Source organism: Pipistrellus hanaki (assembly GCF_964339955.1).
Source record: "Pipistrellus hanaki genome assembly, chromosome: 10".
Lineage (NCBI taxonomy): Eukaryota > Metazoa > Chordata > Mammalia > Chiroptera > Vespertilionidae > Pipistrellus > Pipistrellus hanaki.
In genome coordinates, this window is record NC_140512.1 from 56,636,951 (window position 1) to 56,652,312 (window position 15,362).

Below are 15,362 nucleotides of genomic sequence, written 5' to 3' on the forward strand. Positions count from 1 at the left end.
AGGCTATGTGATTCAGGAATCATTGAAAGCTTTTAAAAAAATATATAATTTTATTGATTTCAGAGAGGAAGGGAGAGGGAGAGGTAGAAACATCAACGATGAGAAAGAATCATTGATTGGCTGCCTCCTGCACGCCCCCTATGGGGATGAAGCCTGAAACCTGGGCATGTGCCCTTGACCAGAATCAAACCAGGGACCTTTCAGTCACCAGGCTGCCACTCTGTCCGTTGAGCCAAACCGGATAGAGCTCATGGTAAGCATTAATCCAGTTTGGTGCCGTTAGCCATTTTAGGGCTGCTGTGGCCCTAGCACTTTCTCCATGGGAACAGTTTTGTTATTTTGTTTTGTGAATTTTTAAAATAAGCTAAGTGTTAGCCCAGAGCAGTGTTCATTCATTCATCCAAGAACTAGCTAGTGTATGCTGACTCTGGGTCAGGCACTATTCCAGGATTCGGCAGTTTTAAGAAAGACAAGGTTGCCTTCAAGCATCTTACATCCAGTCAATGCAAAGAATAAGCAAAAATAAACTAGATCATTTCAGATAGTGGCAAGTGCTATAAGGAAAATAAAAAGATGGCATAATAGAGTGATGGTGGAGGAGGTTAGAGGTAGGAGAGTGGAAATCTCTTAACAGAAGTTGTTCATGCCAGTTCTTTTGAAGTTTAATCTCTAGGAAGATGCATTGCAACCGTGGTTTCAGCATATGCATATATAAATATGCATGACTGTATTTGATAAGAAGAAATTATACAAAGAGGTATCACTCTCTAAAAATTTCACTTGGACAATCATATCAGAAATGAATGACTTTATCAGAATAGACCTAGTTTTCTAGTCTTTGCTTTTACCTCCCAGCTAATCTGGTGCATATGAGTGGGTTAAGGCAAAAGGACACTAGGGTTCATGTCACTCTCTTTTAGGTGAATCCATGTCTCTACCCTCTGGCGGCTGGATTCTTAGCCCTGGGCATCTGTGCTATGTGCCATGAAATTCCTGCCCTAACAACCCGTTCAGGGGATCAAAGAGCTATTATTAAGGTCTCCATTTAAGCCAATTGAGGGAGGGAATGGTGATAGAGGCAGGCCACTCACCCCTCCATTTAGTCACCCTCCTCCACAATGGGGCCATTGAGCCGGTGCCACAATAGAGTGCTGAGAAGAAAAGGCCGAAGGAAAGCATACAGAGTCCCCTCGCACAGACTCGGTCATTCATCACTAGGCAAGTGCCAATATCTGGGAACAGCGATCTCAATTTCTGCAAATCCTCCAACCTGCAACAGCTGCTAGTAACTCTGGTGGACCGCTCCGCTGCTTACTCAAGTTTCCAATCCCAAGCCCTGGCCCGGAGCCAAGTCGACATTACTTAGGTTAGAGACACGCTGGCTGCAGCGAGCAGCAACAATGGACTTCACAGCTTATAAAGCAGCTTACAAAGGGCTCCCGTGTATTTCAAAAAGCACTTCAGATAGCTGGTGAGAGAAGCTATCTGCACAAACTCATTCAAGCAGTTTATTCCTAACCCACTTAATTCAAGGTTTCTGTCGGAGGCCAACGGCACAGCAGAGGAAGAAGCTGAGAACCGCAAGGGGCGAGAAGGCCTGGCAGCTGGGGAATGCAGTCAACCCATCTCTCTTCCTCTGGAGCAGCCCAGCAGGAAGAGGAAGGACTGCAATAATCAGCCCTTCACCTGGCTAACAAATGCAATGACAAAATGAAAGACAGTCTGTGGGATTCCTCACACTCAATTTAGTGAGCTGTCCATCTCATCTGCTTCCATTAGCGCGGTTAGGTGCTTACAGATGCTCCTGAAAGAGCACTCGGAGTGCCATCTAGATCCTGCCCCACTACACAACCCAAATGCACCTTCATCTGACACACAGGTGACGCCAGCCAACTGTAGGTCCAGCTCTGCCTCATCACTCTGCAGTCTCTGGGGCCCAATCATCTCCTCCATGGTATCTATGCTTGACTTGTCATCCACAACTTAGTTTCTGGAGAACAATTTTGCCAGGTAACAGGTACAGAGATCAAAAGAAGCTGGAGACTAGAAAGAAACAAAGACTCAGGCTCAAAGGCCTGCTTTTGCAGCATGGTGTTCACGGAAGCCATTGAAGGACACGGCAAACACAGAGTGTGCCAAGCGCAGACCATCTCCACAGAAGAAAGGACCACACAGGCAGGTAGAAGTTCTTGCCCCATAAACTTTTCAGAGGAACTCCATGAGTGCTATGCTTATGGAAAACAAGCTAATGTAATGAGGTGAGGTGGAGCTATCCCTGAACTTAGATGCTTAAATGGAAGGATTCCTCCCAGGACTATGGGTCTCTCACAGGACTATAGACCCCATTTGGAGATCTAATTCCAAAGTTCATAGTACTTGGTGTGGGTTTCTTAAAAAACTGAATCCACAGATTTCAGGGCAAGAAATTATTACAAGACTATCAGAATCGAAGGAAATATTCAGAGCTGTATCAAATGTGAAGTAGGATTTGAACTGTTCAAGGGATAGAATACTGAAGGACAGGTTACTAACCCTCCAGCTCTCATTCCAATGGTTAAGACCTATTCACTAATGGGACACGGAGAGTGGGATATGGCAGGGTTTCCTGTGAGGCCAATCTCAGAAGGCCAGTGCTTCTGTAAGGCATGAAATGAGTCAACATGAGAGTAGACTTAGAATGCCATTACCATATCATTTCTTTTATTATTGTATTATATGAAATGGGATGTGTGGCAATGACAAACCTTAATGGTATCAGGTCCTAAACTAACATATTGTCTTGGATCATGAGGTTCAAATTAAACTTTTCCTGTCTTGGTTATTCCAACAGCTAACCTGCAGAATGAGGACTGCAAGGGAGAAACCTTCCTGAGAAGGGGGAAAATAAAAATAGTTTATATCAATTGCAGAACATTTGTATGCTTACCCAGAATGCACATCTACTATTTCCAGTGTGACACCCTGGACTTTTCACATGCTTTAAAAGTCAGAATTCACCATGAGTAAGGGCCTCTGAAACAGGCTTCAGAGAACCAAAACTGGAGGTCACAAAGAGAGAGCACACTGGCACGAACACAGACCTATCTGTCGGAGCTCTGCTTTCTGCCTGAGTCTGTTGCAGAAACCAGCTAAAGGTTAGCTTAAGCAGTGCTGGGCACACCTACGCCTCGAGGGCTCCATTCCCAGGTCCAGGACATCTGACTTGGTTCTTGTGATCCAGGTGCTGAAGTTACCATTCACTAAGAGGAATAGTTCCCCTAAGTGAATTCACTGACAATTCACACTTAAGAATCCCACCTCTAACCTGGTTTTACAGTGTTATCTTTATGTATGTGCTGTACTATAGTGTAAACTAAATGTTTCTTGTAAAAAATAAACTCCCTAAAGGCATACACTATTTCTCCCCTGCCACAGACACAGCACCAGGAGATAGCATGTATTAATAAGCACTGACTAATCAACTGTAAAAAATTAAAGATGTGAGCCCTAGCTGGTTTGGCTCAGTGGACAGAGCATCAGCCTGTGGACTGAAGGGTCCTGGTTTGATTCTGGTCAAGGTTACATGGCAAGGTGTGGGCTCAATCCCCAGTAAGGGGCGGGCAGGAGGCGGTCGATCAATGATTCTCTTTCATCACTGATGTTTCTATCTTTCCCTCTCCCTTCCTGTATGAAATCAATAAAAATACATTAAAAATTAATAATAACAAAGATGTGAGGACAAGTACATGCAAAAACAAGTATCTGTTACCATGTCTCCCATCAAACAAACTGGAGGAGAAGATTCCCTCCTCTCTCATCAAAGCAGACTGCCTACCAGGAGTTCCACGTGACAGGGGAAGATGGCCACTCTAAGTAATTTGCCTGTTTTGATATGAAGGTCTGTTCTGTCATTAGCACGTCCCAATCAGTAGCACTCATAAATAGGTCTAAACTTGGAAAAGAATTTTTTAAAAATCCCTATCAAACAATGAGAATCAAGAGTAAAAAAGAAATAAAGACTAAAATACAACAGGGCATCAGAGGAGCTATTTCTGTATTCCCTGCACATACAACATCATTCATGAAAAAGGCAATGGTACAAATATAGCATAAATGTCGTCTGTTCTAGCTGGTAATTTAAAATGCAAATGCTAATGAGCGAACTGGTATATCAGTGGAGTTAATAACCGCATGCCTAGCACAGGAGCAGCATCCAAAACACAGAGAAGAGACAGACACCATGTTCCAATTTAAAAATAAAAACACTCAAATTAACCCTGGAAAAATCTCTAGCAGATGTACAAGAGCAGAAAAATCAGGCACACCAGGGCAGGGAAATGGGAACTTCTCTACCCATCACAGACTAACTAGTTTATTTAAGTAGCTTCCTACATAGAGTGAAGGTCAGCATGGGAGTTACTCTGTTTGTTCAGGACTGCTATGGTATAGGCATAAAGCATAAGTATAGTAAGTAAAAGCTACAGGGAATTCAGAAAGCTTACACAGGAAGTTTCTCCAAACTTAGAACCCTATAAGCCAAACCTTGCAGGGAGCATATGTCCAGAAATCAAAGGCCACTGAAGAGAGGTGTAGATCTCATTTATTTTATCACAGGCAAAGGGTGGTTTAAAAAAACCATCCTCACAAGATCTGTTTTAAGTGGAATAAGTTCTAATCATGAAAAAGCATGGCTGAGAATGTGGTTGTGCCCCAGAAGCCTTCCAAATATGAAAGGAACTGTGAACTGTTCTTGCTCCTACAAGGTCTGTAGCTGGCAGCCCTACATCAGCATCTGGGACCAATAACCCAGCACTGAGATGGAGAGCAACTCCTCGGGCTTCCTCAGTGCCCCTCATGCGTGGGGCTGGCATGAGGAAGCACATTCTGCGCCAGGAATCCTGACCATTTCCCTGAGTGAGAAACTGCAGTGCCCCTCAGGGGCAATAGGACGCTGTGCTTGGTCTGGCTGCCCCTCTGGGTACCTAGTGTGTTCTAATTCCCATGTAAGTGCCATTCACCCAAAATTTATATAAAAAGCCAAGAAGAGACTGGCTCATGCAGCCCATTAGTTTGGGGAAGCCTCAGGAAAACTTTCTGAAAGGAATCTAAGGTGAGCAAACACCTGGGGTTTGGTGAAAAGATATTTTTTCAATGATGAACTTTTTCTTTTTAAATAGAGAGGGGGAGGGAGTAGAAGAGAAAACATCAATGATGCCAGAGAATCACTGATCAGCTGCCTCCTGCACGCCCCTTACTGGGGAGCAAGCCCACAAGCTGGGCATGTGCCCTCAGCAGGAATCAAACCTTAACCTCTGGGTTCCTGGGTCGCTTAACTACTGAACCACACCAGTGGGGCAGGGACTATTTTTTTTTTTTTTTTTCCTAAATTCAGTTATATCTCTGTTTGAAAGCGGGATGTAAGAGGTGGTTCCCATAGTAACCAAGATTAGTCTTACAGGCAGTGTGCACTGCTCACACCAGGGCTGCCTATTACACGATTTCAAAGCATTTCCTTTATTTTCATATTACCACGCTGTTTACACTCCCTCTCCTGGTCCTGCCATCTTCTTCCATTAATTTGGTCAAATAGACACCCCCACAGGGCAGAGGTAGTAGGGAGTAGCCCAATCCTGGATGCTGCTGCTTGTCACCACTGCTACTAAATGGTTGCTGGGAAATGCCAACAGGTTGACAAGATGGCATTGAAATATCGACAATGACAGGTATATTACTGGGAAAACCACAAAAACAGGATGAGAACTGAAGTATCTGGGCAAAACCCGTGACAGGTGCTGGTATTGGAAACACTCCAGCATAGAGGAGTCATCAAACTGCTGTAAGATGCCCATTCCTCTCCCCATGCCCACCAGGAGGAAGGCATACTAGATAACATTCAAGAGACTCAGAAAGAACCTTAGAGTAGTAAGGGAGGATAAGGAAAGGAAGAGGGGCCCTCAGGGAAAAGCCCAGATGTCTCACCCTTCAAACCACACTCCCCTGGCTCTTGTTAGCTCTCCACAGAATAGGCCTGATCCTGTTAGGACAGTTTTCCCTTGTCTCATCTATATTAAACTCCAAAGCAAGAGTAAAAAGCAATGGTAAAAGGCAGAAGTCAAAGGACTTAGGAGGTGAGGATTCTTTTCACTTAACTTTGATCCATCCAGAGACAATCAATGTAATACAAAAGCTGGGGCTAAATCATATTTCTTTTTTTGGCTCAAAAAACCCAACTGAGATGGTGAGTGCTCAACATCCCAATTACGAGGCTGCACCATCCTCAGACTTTCTCCATGGAAGGTGGTGCCACCACTAGGACTATCTCTCCCTTAGTATCTAGACAGGCAGGCACGGAACTGCCATATGGGCCTTTCTGTCTCCCTCACCGCTAGGTCCCAGCATCACCCCAAGTATGCAGACCGGTCTGATGGAAATGAACCAAGAAGCAGGAGAGCAGAATTTAAGCGACCTAGTTCCAAGGTCTGTGACTGCCATTAAACCATACCGAACAGATATTATTTTCATTGATGTCTCTATTTCTTACCTCTATCTCAATCTGGAAAATATTTGAAATGGCTCCTGAACAAAACGAATCTCTGCCCCTTTTACCCTAAAACACTCCATTGTGTCCTGGAAGTCTCCTTTGATTCCTGCTGCTAGGCCTACTGGCGTTTATGTCCTTACTATCCTGGTCACTCTCCTCTGAACCTTCTGTAGTGTGCTGAGGTCTGTCCTTTCTACAAGGGTGGTCCTCAACATCATATTCCAGGCCTGCTCTCCCCAGGCGGAGCCCACTCTTGGCTCCAGCCCTCTCTGGATCCTGTACTTCTGGGTTATGGACTAGGGCTATAGCCTTTGTGACAGTATCATAATATTTACTGCTATTGTTTTATAAAAATCTGATTTTCCATTTGCCCGGTATTTAAGGCATGTTTCCCATACTCTTACCTGTCTCAAAAATGTACTTTCTTCTTCATGCTTATATATTCTTTGCTTCAATAAAAACAACTACTTTGCTTGAAAGCCAGAAAGATATCTTACACATTTCTATATTCCTAGCAGAGTGCCTAGTGAAAATAAATTATTTAATATCCATGCAATTGAATGACCCACAAGCATGATGAGGCTCATTCTGGAGATGATTCATGATTTAAAGATGGGAGATAATCAGGCTCTAATCATAGGCTTGACTTTTGTCCACGTGACCAGTGGGTGATGGTATGGTGTGCCTGCACACTGGTAACTGAGGGCAGAGCACGTGACACTCAACAGCAGGAGAGCTGAGGAGATGGACAGTCCCATACAAAAGCAGAGAGAAAAATGATTGATGAGAACCCCATTTCTTTTAGGCAACTCTTCCTCAACTACTATAGGCTATGTTGTTTTTGCCTGGACTAATCACGTCCAGCCTGCCAAAGAAAATGGTTGCAGACCTTGTTGGATCCTCAAATGCCAACTCCTTTAGAAAGTCTTCCCATTCCCCAATTAATTGTTCTTTTCTCTGCACTCTCATGGTGTTGCATATCCTTTTTACAACTCCTTTTTCCCCCTTGTTCAAGTTTTCTATATGTTTGTCGACACTAGACTAAAAGTTATTCAAGAAAGGAGAAACAATCTCATTAATTTACATATTATCCATCATCTATCAAAGACTTCCTTTCTTAAAGCAGGGTTGCAAAAATCTTGGCCTTATTAAAAATAGGCTTCCCAAACCTGTTTATTGTGCTAATGCCTACAAGTGATGCTCCAGGATCTCCTGACAAGAACATAATTTATATAATTCATATAATGATATCGTTAATAGCAAAGAACTAGAGCAGCCTCTGAAAAGTCTGACAAGCTGCCCATTTCCAGTTTATGGGGCCCAACTGAAAGCAAGTAGGTGTTGGAGATAGTCTCAAACTGGGAAGTCCCAAGAGAATGAATACCTCATTTTACACATATCCATTAAGTTGCAATTCAATTAAAACATCTGAAAGAAATTCATAAGTATCAGCAGACCCTATAATTGCTTAATTAAGAATAGAAGCCCAGCAAACACAACCACAATAACAGCCTGATTCATTAGCACCTCTGTGATAGCAAAATGGGATTTCTCACTTAAACATACATTGGCTTTAATTGTTTAATTTGTTTAGGCACTTGTAATCAATGGGGATCCACCATCCTGGGGCCAGGAGATGAGGAGAATATTTCTGTTCACCATCCCTGTCCTCTCCCATTAGAAGTTTTTAGTTTACTGCAAGAGGCAGTTGATATGCCTATAGGATGAGACGTTAAAGAGGAAGAAGGGAATGAAGTACTTCATTTAAAGGCATTCAGGTGGAAGGACACACAGTCAAACTTTTAGTTCACCATTCACATATTCACCACCAATACTTATCAAAGCCCAGACATCTAGAACCATTTCTCACTGCTTCCCTTGTCATAATGTAGCCCCAGAGGGGAGCTGTAATTAAAAAAAAAAGAAAAAAAAGTATTGGAAAATGCAAAAGAGCAGGCAGAGGGAAGTATCATTTTCTAGTCTTGTTTCACAGAACGAAGTAACTGGTTAATGATAAGTCACCTGCTGTGATGCACATGGGATCCCCCTGCCAGGCAGCTGCTGCCCTCCAGGTAGTTGGTAGCATGAGTTCCAAGCAAGGTGACTGACCTCCACTCTCCCCACCCCAAACCTGCCTCGGTCCATAATTCCTCATACCCACCACTGTCTCACCTTTATAACATGAAAATGCAAACGGAGTGGGCCCACTCAGTAAGTTAGCAGAAGACTCCAAATCTGATATAAGACTCCTTAGACTACTTTACATCGAAACCTCTATTCTTCTCTTCCATTTCAGGCATTTGGTTTACAGGCACTAACTTAACACCTGCTATGCTCAGCCAAGAGGACAACTTTCCTGAACTGTGCCCTCCACATGACCCACACACCTCAGAGCTAAGAAAGTACATACCTCAGAGCTAAGAAAGCAATTCAAATAAGGACATGTAACAGATTAAAGGTCATAGCAGTAGGACACACTCCATTCCTGTTGGTGCTATTAAATAAAAATCGGAACCAAAAGCCAAACGATTTGCCAATATGTGCCCCAGAATCCCTTTGGACAAAAAGCTAAGTAAAATGGACACACGTGACAAATGAAAGTAAACTAAAGATGACTGGTAAACTGCTTTTGTTCTACTAAAAGGGAATATGTGGAGCTCCCTAAATGCTAGGTGAGGAAAAAGAGTACCTTTAAACAAATGCAGGCTGCCTCTGTTCTTGATTTCCTGTTAACTTAGGATGACTGACTGCCCCCGAGAATGCGGGAATGCGGTAAGTATGCACAGGAGGCGACCAAAGCAGCAGGCGAAGGGACCTTGAACAGTCTCAGTTCTGATGGTGTAAGGTCACCTGCTCACCAACCAAACCTAAGCCAGGTGCTCAAAGGACTGAAGGGCAAGAGCCTTCAGGAGGCACTAACCTGTTCGCTACAGCTGGCGCTGCCCAGCCCCACCTGCTATCCCATCTGACCAAGCAATCATCCCACGGACAGGGGTGCAGGAACCGTGACAGAGAGGCCAGCTGGCTTGGGCTAAATGCCACTCCCTATCAAGCTGTGGAGCCGTCTGCCTAAAAAAGGCCACATTAAAATGGAAAGTGTCCACCTCCTCTTAAAGTCCAGAGGACTCTCTGAAAGGCTGGGATCAATGAGAGCAGCCCACATGGGCTGCCGAACGATTATCTTGACTTCCCTCTTGAGAATCACAACCCAAACTTTGTCCTGGCTGCAGAGACATCATTTCCAGCAGACCAACATTCTTACATGGTGCAGAGAGACAGACCCACAGAGAGCTCAAAGCTGTGCCCTGAGGATCACGGTGTAGCTAGGTGGACAACTCCACAGCATGAATACCGGGCTGTGTGTCCACTCACTCTCAGAGTTGTAGGTGGTCTCAGAGAACCAGGGGTCCTTCTCTCTCTAAGGATACTTCCTCCACTTATGTCCTCCATCCATTTTATTCATTCCATCTCTTCCAGGTCACTACTATATTAGTCACTTCTCTGCATTCTTTCTTAGTTCCTTCTCCTCAGAAATCAGATCGGTAGTTCTCATATTGCCTATATTTGCTCACTCCATCTTTTCAGTATTCTCATTTGCCAAAAAGATTTTGTTGGGTTTTACTTTCTGTAATTGATATTATGAAAACAAAAGGTATAATGAATAGCATTTCCAACTATGCATGCCACATTCTGTTCCAATCTTGAATAAGAACTACAATTACAGAAGTACTCAAATGTACTCAAAGGTAACATCCTTAGACTGTTACCTTGACCCTTAGCTTTCACTTTTCTGTATTCCTTTTCCATTCTGTCAGATTTTTGTGAAAAGCAGTCTATTTTTAATTCTGATCCTTATTTCCCACATTTATTCCCCAACTGCCTGTAATCTGCCTTTGACTGAATCAACTCTGATGGCAACTGCACTGACAAATGTCACCAATGAGTGAAGGGATAAGTCGAGTTAAGTGATAAATAAGAAAATAACCTCATAGTTTTTACCTATTTGATCTTTTAGGTAAAATCTCACACTCCTTGGAATTCCAACTTCCCCCATTTCCAAAGACTACTCTCTTGGAGTTCTCCTTCAATCCTTTGACCACATTTTCTTTCTCGAATGCTTAGCATATTCCTCACAGGTCAGAACTTTCTAGGGAGTCTATTCTTCCCACACCAGTCCTCTAGGCACTGCAACTGTTTTACCTATTGCCGTATGGCTCCTCCACGTGAATAATTTGCTTAGGCCCCTCTGCTGACCTCAAATATTAAATGTCTAAAGTCTAACCACCAATCTCTTTCTAAAACCTAAAACGTATTCTTACTTTCATGTTGCTTTTAGACATCACATTCTGCCTACTCAAATAATGCTTTTTCTCTCCTATATTAATATATACATATATATATATATATATATATATATATATATATATGTGTGTGTATATATATAAAATTGATTTTTTACAGAAAGGAGGGGAGAGGGATAGAGTTAGAAACATCAATCAGCTGCCTCCTGCACACCTCCTACTGGGTTTGTGCCCACAACCAAGGTACATGCCCTTGACCGGAATCGAACCTGGGACCCTTCGTCGGTAGGCCGACGCTCTATCACTGACCCAAACCAGTCAGGGCATATTTTCTCTCCTACATTTTAACATCATCTCCTATTCCTGAATAAAAAACAAAACAAAACAAAACAAAAAATCCAGTTATTTCCCAAATTATCAAGTCTTTCTCCTCAATACTTTTCCAATCTCTTTTCTTTTCCACTGCCAGATTTCAGGCCTTTATCCCTCTTGCCTCATAACTGCTCTCCCAACCTCTGGCCTCATTTAGCCCAATATATCCACCAAAATGAATTTTCTTAACCCAAGAAAACTAGCTCCAACAACAATTTTTTTTAAAAAGACTAGCTCCTGCCTATATTTCCAATTTTAACCCACCACTCATTATTTATACTCCACTGATACCGAAGGGTTCATGGTTGCCTGGACTCATCAGGGTATCGAAACCTCTACAGCTTTGTACATGCTATAATCTCTACCTCGGGCCTTCCTCTCCACCTCCACCTCTACCCTCCCCCAACACTGCAAACTTCTATTTATCCTTCTAAACACAGCTCAGATAGCAGACCCTCAAGGACGCATTCTCTAATGCCCGGCTTAATAACCAATCCTTTCTGTCTTTGTGCTACTTCTGTGCATGGTAAATGACTATTATCTCACCTAGTTCCCATCACTGCAGTTTGTTTACATGTATGTCTACCCTATAGAGCTTCCTGAGACTTAGAACCTAGTCTTATGAGGATGATGCAGAATTCCTTGCTACAAAGTCTCAAAGGAAAAAACCAATTGCCTTCCATTCAGTGAACTCGTCAGTCAGGAGGAGACTAGAATAATGCCCTTTCTTGAGTTATTTCCATCAGTAGATAACTATTGCTCTACCATGGACACTATGACCAATGGCCATTACATATAAGGGTTAAGAAGAGCTCTAGGTAAGAACTCACAAGGAAGGAAATATATGCACTGATGATCTACTTTATTGTAGGCTTATTCTACACCCTTCACTCATCTCATGAAACTTTCACAACAATCCTGAGAGACATGATACTCTTTCCGGTTAACTGATGTATAAACCGAGGCTTGAACTGGGTAAGTAATCTTCCTATAGAGTAGAGGAGAGCCATGATTCAAATGGAGATCTGCTTTCTCTAACGACTTCAATGTGCTGTATCCTTGCCATGTTTCTAAAGAAACCAGAAGATGCATAGCATAAGTGCAGGAGACAGATGTAAAAGCTTACATTTTTATCATTCATTTGCTTGTATAATCTGTCTTTCAGAATGTAAGGGAACTCAGGCAATGCCTTTTGAATTGCTAAGCTTAGAATAATGCCAAGTCCACGGAGGAACCAGCTGATGCCGGGCTGAGTGATCAGACTGCGGTGTCTAAGTAAGGTACAACCAGAAGGCTTCTGAAGAAAACCCCCACCAAGATAAATCCAAGCTAAAAGCCAGCTCCATTCAGGTGGTTTCGAGTTTGGAAGCCAGAACTACAATGTTTTCTTTCCCCTACAGATCTGTGGCCAAGTTTCCCAGAAAAAAAAATAATACTGTTTTTCTTTCACACCACTGGATGAAGCTCTCCAATGCCAAAAAGAAGCTTTTGTTGTGCAGGTGGAGAGCAAAGGATGAGATAAATATATACCTCAAATGCTGTTTCAGCAAGAAGTTACTGCTAAGAACTTCACTATAGACGTCTTAAGGGCACAATGGCTGCATGAAGGACTCGCACACTGCTGCACTACCCCTCCATTAACTACAACACACATTCGCAGAAACGAGGTGTGGATTTGTTGTGGCCTTTCTCATCCATGGCTGCCTCTAAGCTTTGTGTCAGGCCTCAATTAGCCCCTCAGGAAGCCTGCAGAGCTGTGGAGAGGTCATTAGCTAGTGTGTGCAAGAGTTTCAACCAGAAGTGACGGCCCTGTGTTCAGGGAGGGCTTTATCTCACACAACAATCCATTTGGCTGGGGCCAAGGGAGATCCTGACAGAAAAGAAACTATCAGACCTTCTATAAGAGGAGGCTGAGGCAGCATGGCAGGGACAATGTCCCCCAAGGTCAATTCTATTCAAGAATACGAGAGCCGGAACTGGTTTGGCTCAGTGGATAGAGCATCGGCCTGCGGAGTGAAGGGTCCTGGGTTCGATTCCGGTCAAGAGCATGTACTTGGTCACGGGCACATTCCCAGTAGGGGTGGTGCGGGAGGCAGCTGATCGATGATTCTCTCTCATTGATGTTTCTAACTCTCTATCCCTCTCTCTTCCTCTCTGTAAAAAATCAATAAAATATATTTAAAAAAAAAAAAAAAAGAATACGAGAGAAGCAGCGCTGAGGCAGCAGGGCGCATCGGGGCAACACAGGAGAAAGTCCTTTGTGAGTGAGTGTTTTCGTGAGTATGGGGTGGGGAACAGGGTATAAAATGACACTTTTTCTCAAAGTCTACAGTTTCTTAAAAGTCCTGACTGAACAAATGGCTGTTACTTACCAAGAGGGAAGAAATGAATAGATTTGCTCCATGAATGTATAAATATAAATCGCTCAAAGAGCACAATTTATAGACAGTCTTGCTGGCTTGTGAAATATTAAGCTACTAGAAAGAACAGGATAAGAAAGATGTATATTCCATCAGCAAAGAGAGGCTTGCCATAGTACGCCAATCTCAGTGCAGGAGCCTGTGAAGGTATGTCATGTGAGGTTTCATCAAGCACTTAGATCCTAATGGCATTTGAAAAGAATGAGAGAGACAATCGGCACTGCCTGGGGAGCTACAAGGCGAGCGTTCAGCTCCTCTGAGGCCTGCCCAGGAGTAGCACGGTGGGGGCAGGGTCTATTCCAAATAGGAAATACCAACTGTGAGAACTCCATCATTACAAGTTTTCTATGCGTGGAATCCCCTTCACTCAGATTGTCTGAGGATATGTACTATCATTTAAACCACTCTACTCCTGCATCCTGGTGATGGTGGAAATGCGGAACAGGAGAGGGCCCAGTGACAGAAGGACCAAATCTAGAAACTTCGCGGGCTCAGGGCTATGTAAGACACGGGGAGAGAAGGCATGTGACCTCTGGAAATGACTTCTGAGCTCCAGGAACAATTTCCACAGCAACACATAGCACACACTAGTAAAACATACCTGCGAGCAAGAAGGTGATAAGGCAAGTTTCCTTTGGCAAATAGAGCTTGAGACGAGAACCGCTGAAGACATATTCCACCACAGCTTCGGAACGACCTGCCCGCTGGAGAAAGGGCAGGAACTGCTTTGCTTTTTGGGTATCCTAGTGGAGAAAGGAAGAAAGAATCCTTAGACGTGTAATGGGCGTCAGGTTAATGTTCCTTTCACTCTGGTTTAGGACACAGTCTCGCAAACCATGGGATGCTAGGCCAATAAACCTGTAAAATTAGGCATTCCTAAAAACATGACATAGACTAGACAGATATCCATGTGACTCCCATAGAAGAGATAGAATTAACCAAAAGTTTTCAGAACACTCTTCATTGACTCTCTGCCTCCCTCTGTTCAGTTACTAAGCAATCAGTGGAGATACAATACAAGTGAGGAAGGTGCTTTAATGATAATTTCACTCCTTCGCTGGGACAGGAAATATTAATAGCTCCTATTTCTTCTACATGAAATTGAGAGAACAACAAAACTAAACTTCTATGTCGTTTAATTTAACCTTTCATTTTCATTAAGAAACAAAGTGATCCTCGGGCTATGTGATAGAGCTAGCCGCTAAGCCCTTTCCCAGGAAACCCAAAGCAGTTCTCTTCCACCTTCAGTAGGTTATGTAGATTCAGGGCTCACTCACAGGAGAGAATAATGCAGCCTCATTTGGGCACCAGTACAGCAAGCCCTGCTCTTGGAGCTTTTCAGGGACGAGTCAGGACCTGGGCACCCTACTCTCTTCCCAGGCCACCACCGGCCTTGGGACAAGTCCCTGGCCCAGCAGACAGAAGGCGAGCTGACAGAAAGCAAGGCTGCTGGGCTGGGGACATGCTCTCGGCAGCACCCCCAGTGTGGCTTGGGGCATGTTCCCAGCCTAGTGGGCAGAAGCCCTGTGGACACAATGCAGGAATGCAGGGGTCCTCTGTGCATGAGCTGCAGAGGAAACACCTTTTCTGAAGGTTCATTGGCTAAGCTCCCTGTAAGCTGCCTCTAACAGAGTTCTTGGTAACTTGAGTAATAAGAATCCAAGAAGGTGACCTAGGGTTTTTCCACCTCACTCCTGGAGGAAAAACTAAGGTCTGCTGTAGGAGGGGCTAAGAAATGTCATATCTTAA

At 43.6% G+C, this 15,362-nt stretch overlaps 1 protein-coding gene across 1 annotated transcript in view; it reads right to left on the minus strand.

Moving 5' to 3' along the window:
* Positions 1-15,362, minus strand: part of SND1 (staphylococcal nuclease and tudor domain containing 1) — a 442,357-nt gene that overhangs the window by 141,266 nt on the left and 285,729 nt on the right. The window contains exon 15 of the mRNA XM_084897634.1: positions 14,215-14,356. Within this exon, the coding sequence (XP_084753760.1) occupies positions 14,215-14,356 (142 nt within the window). The remainder of the gene's footprint in view (positions 1-14,214; positions 14,357-15,362) is intronic.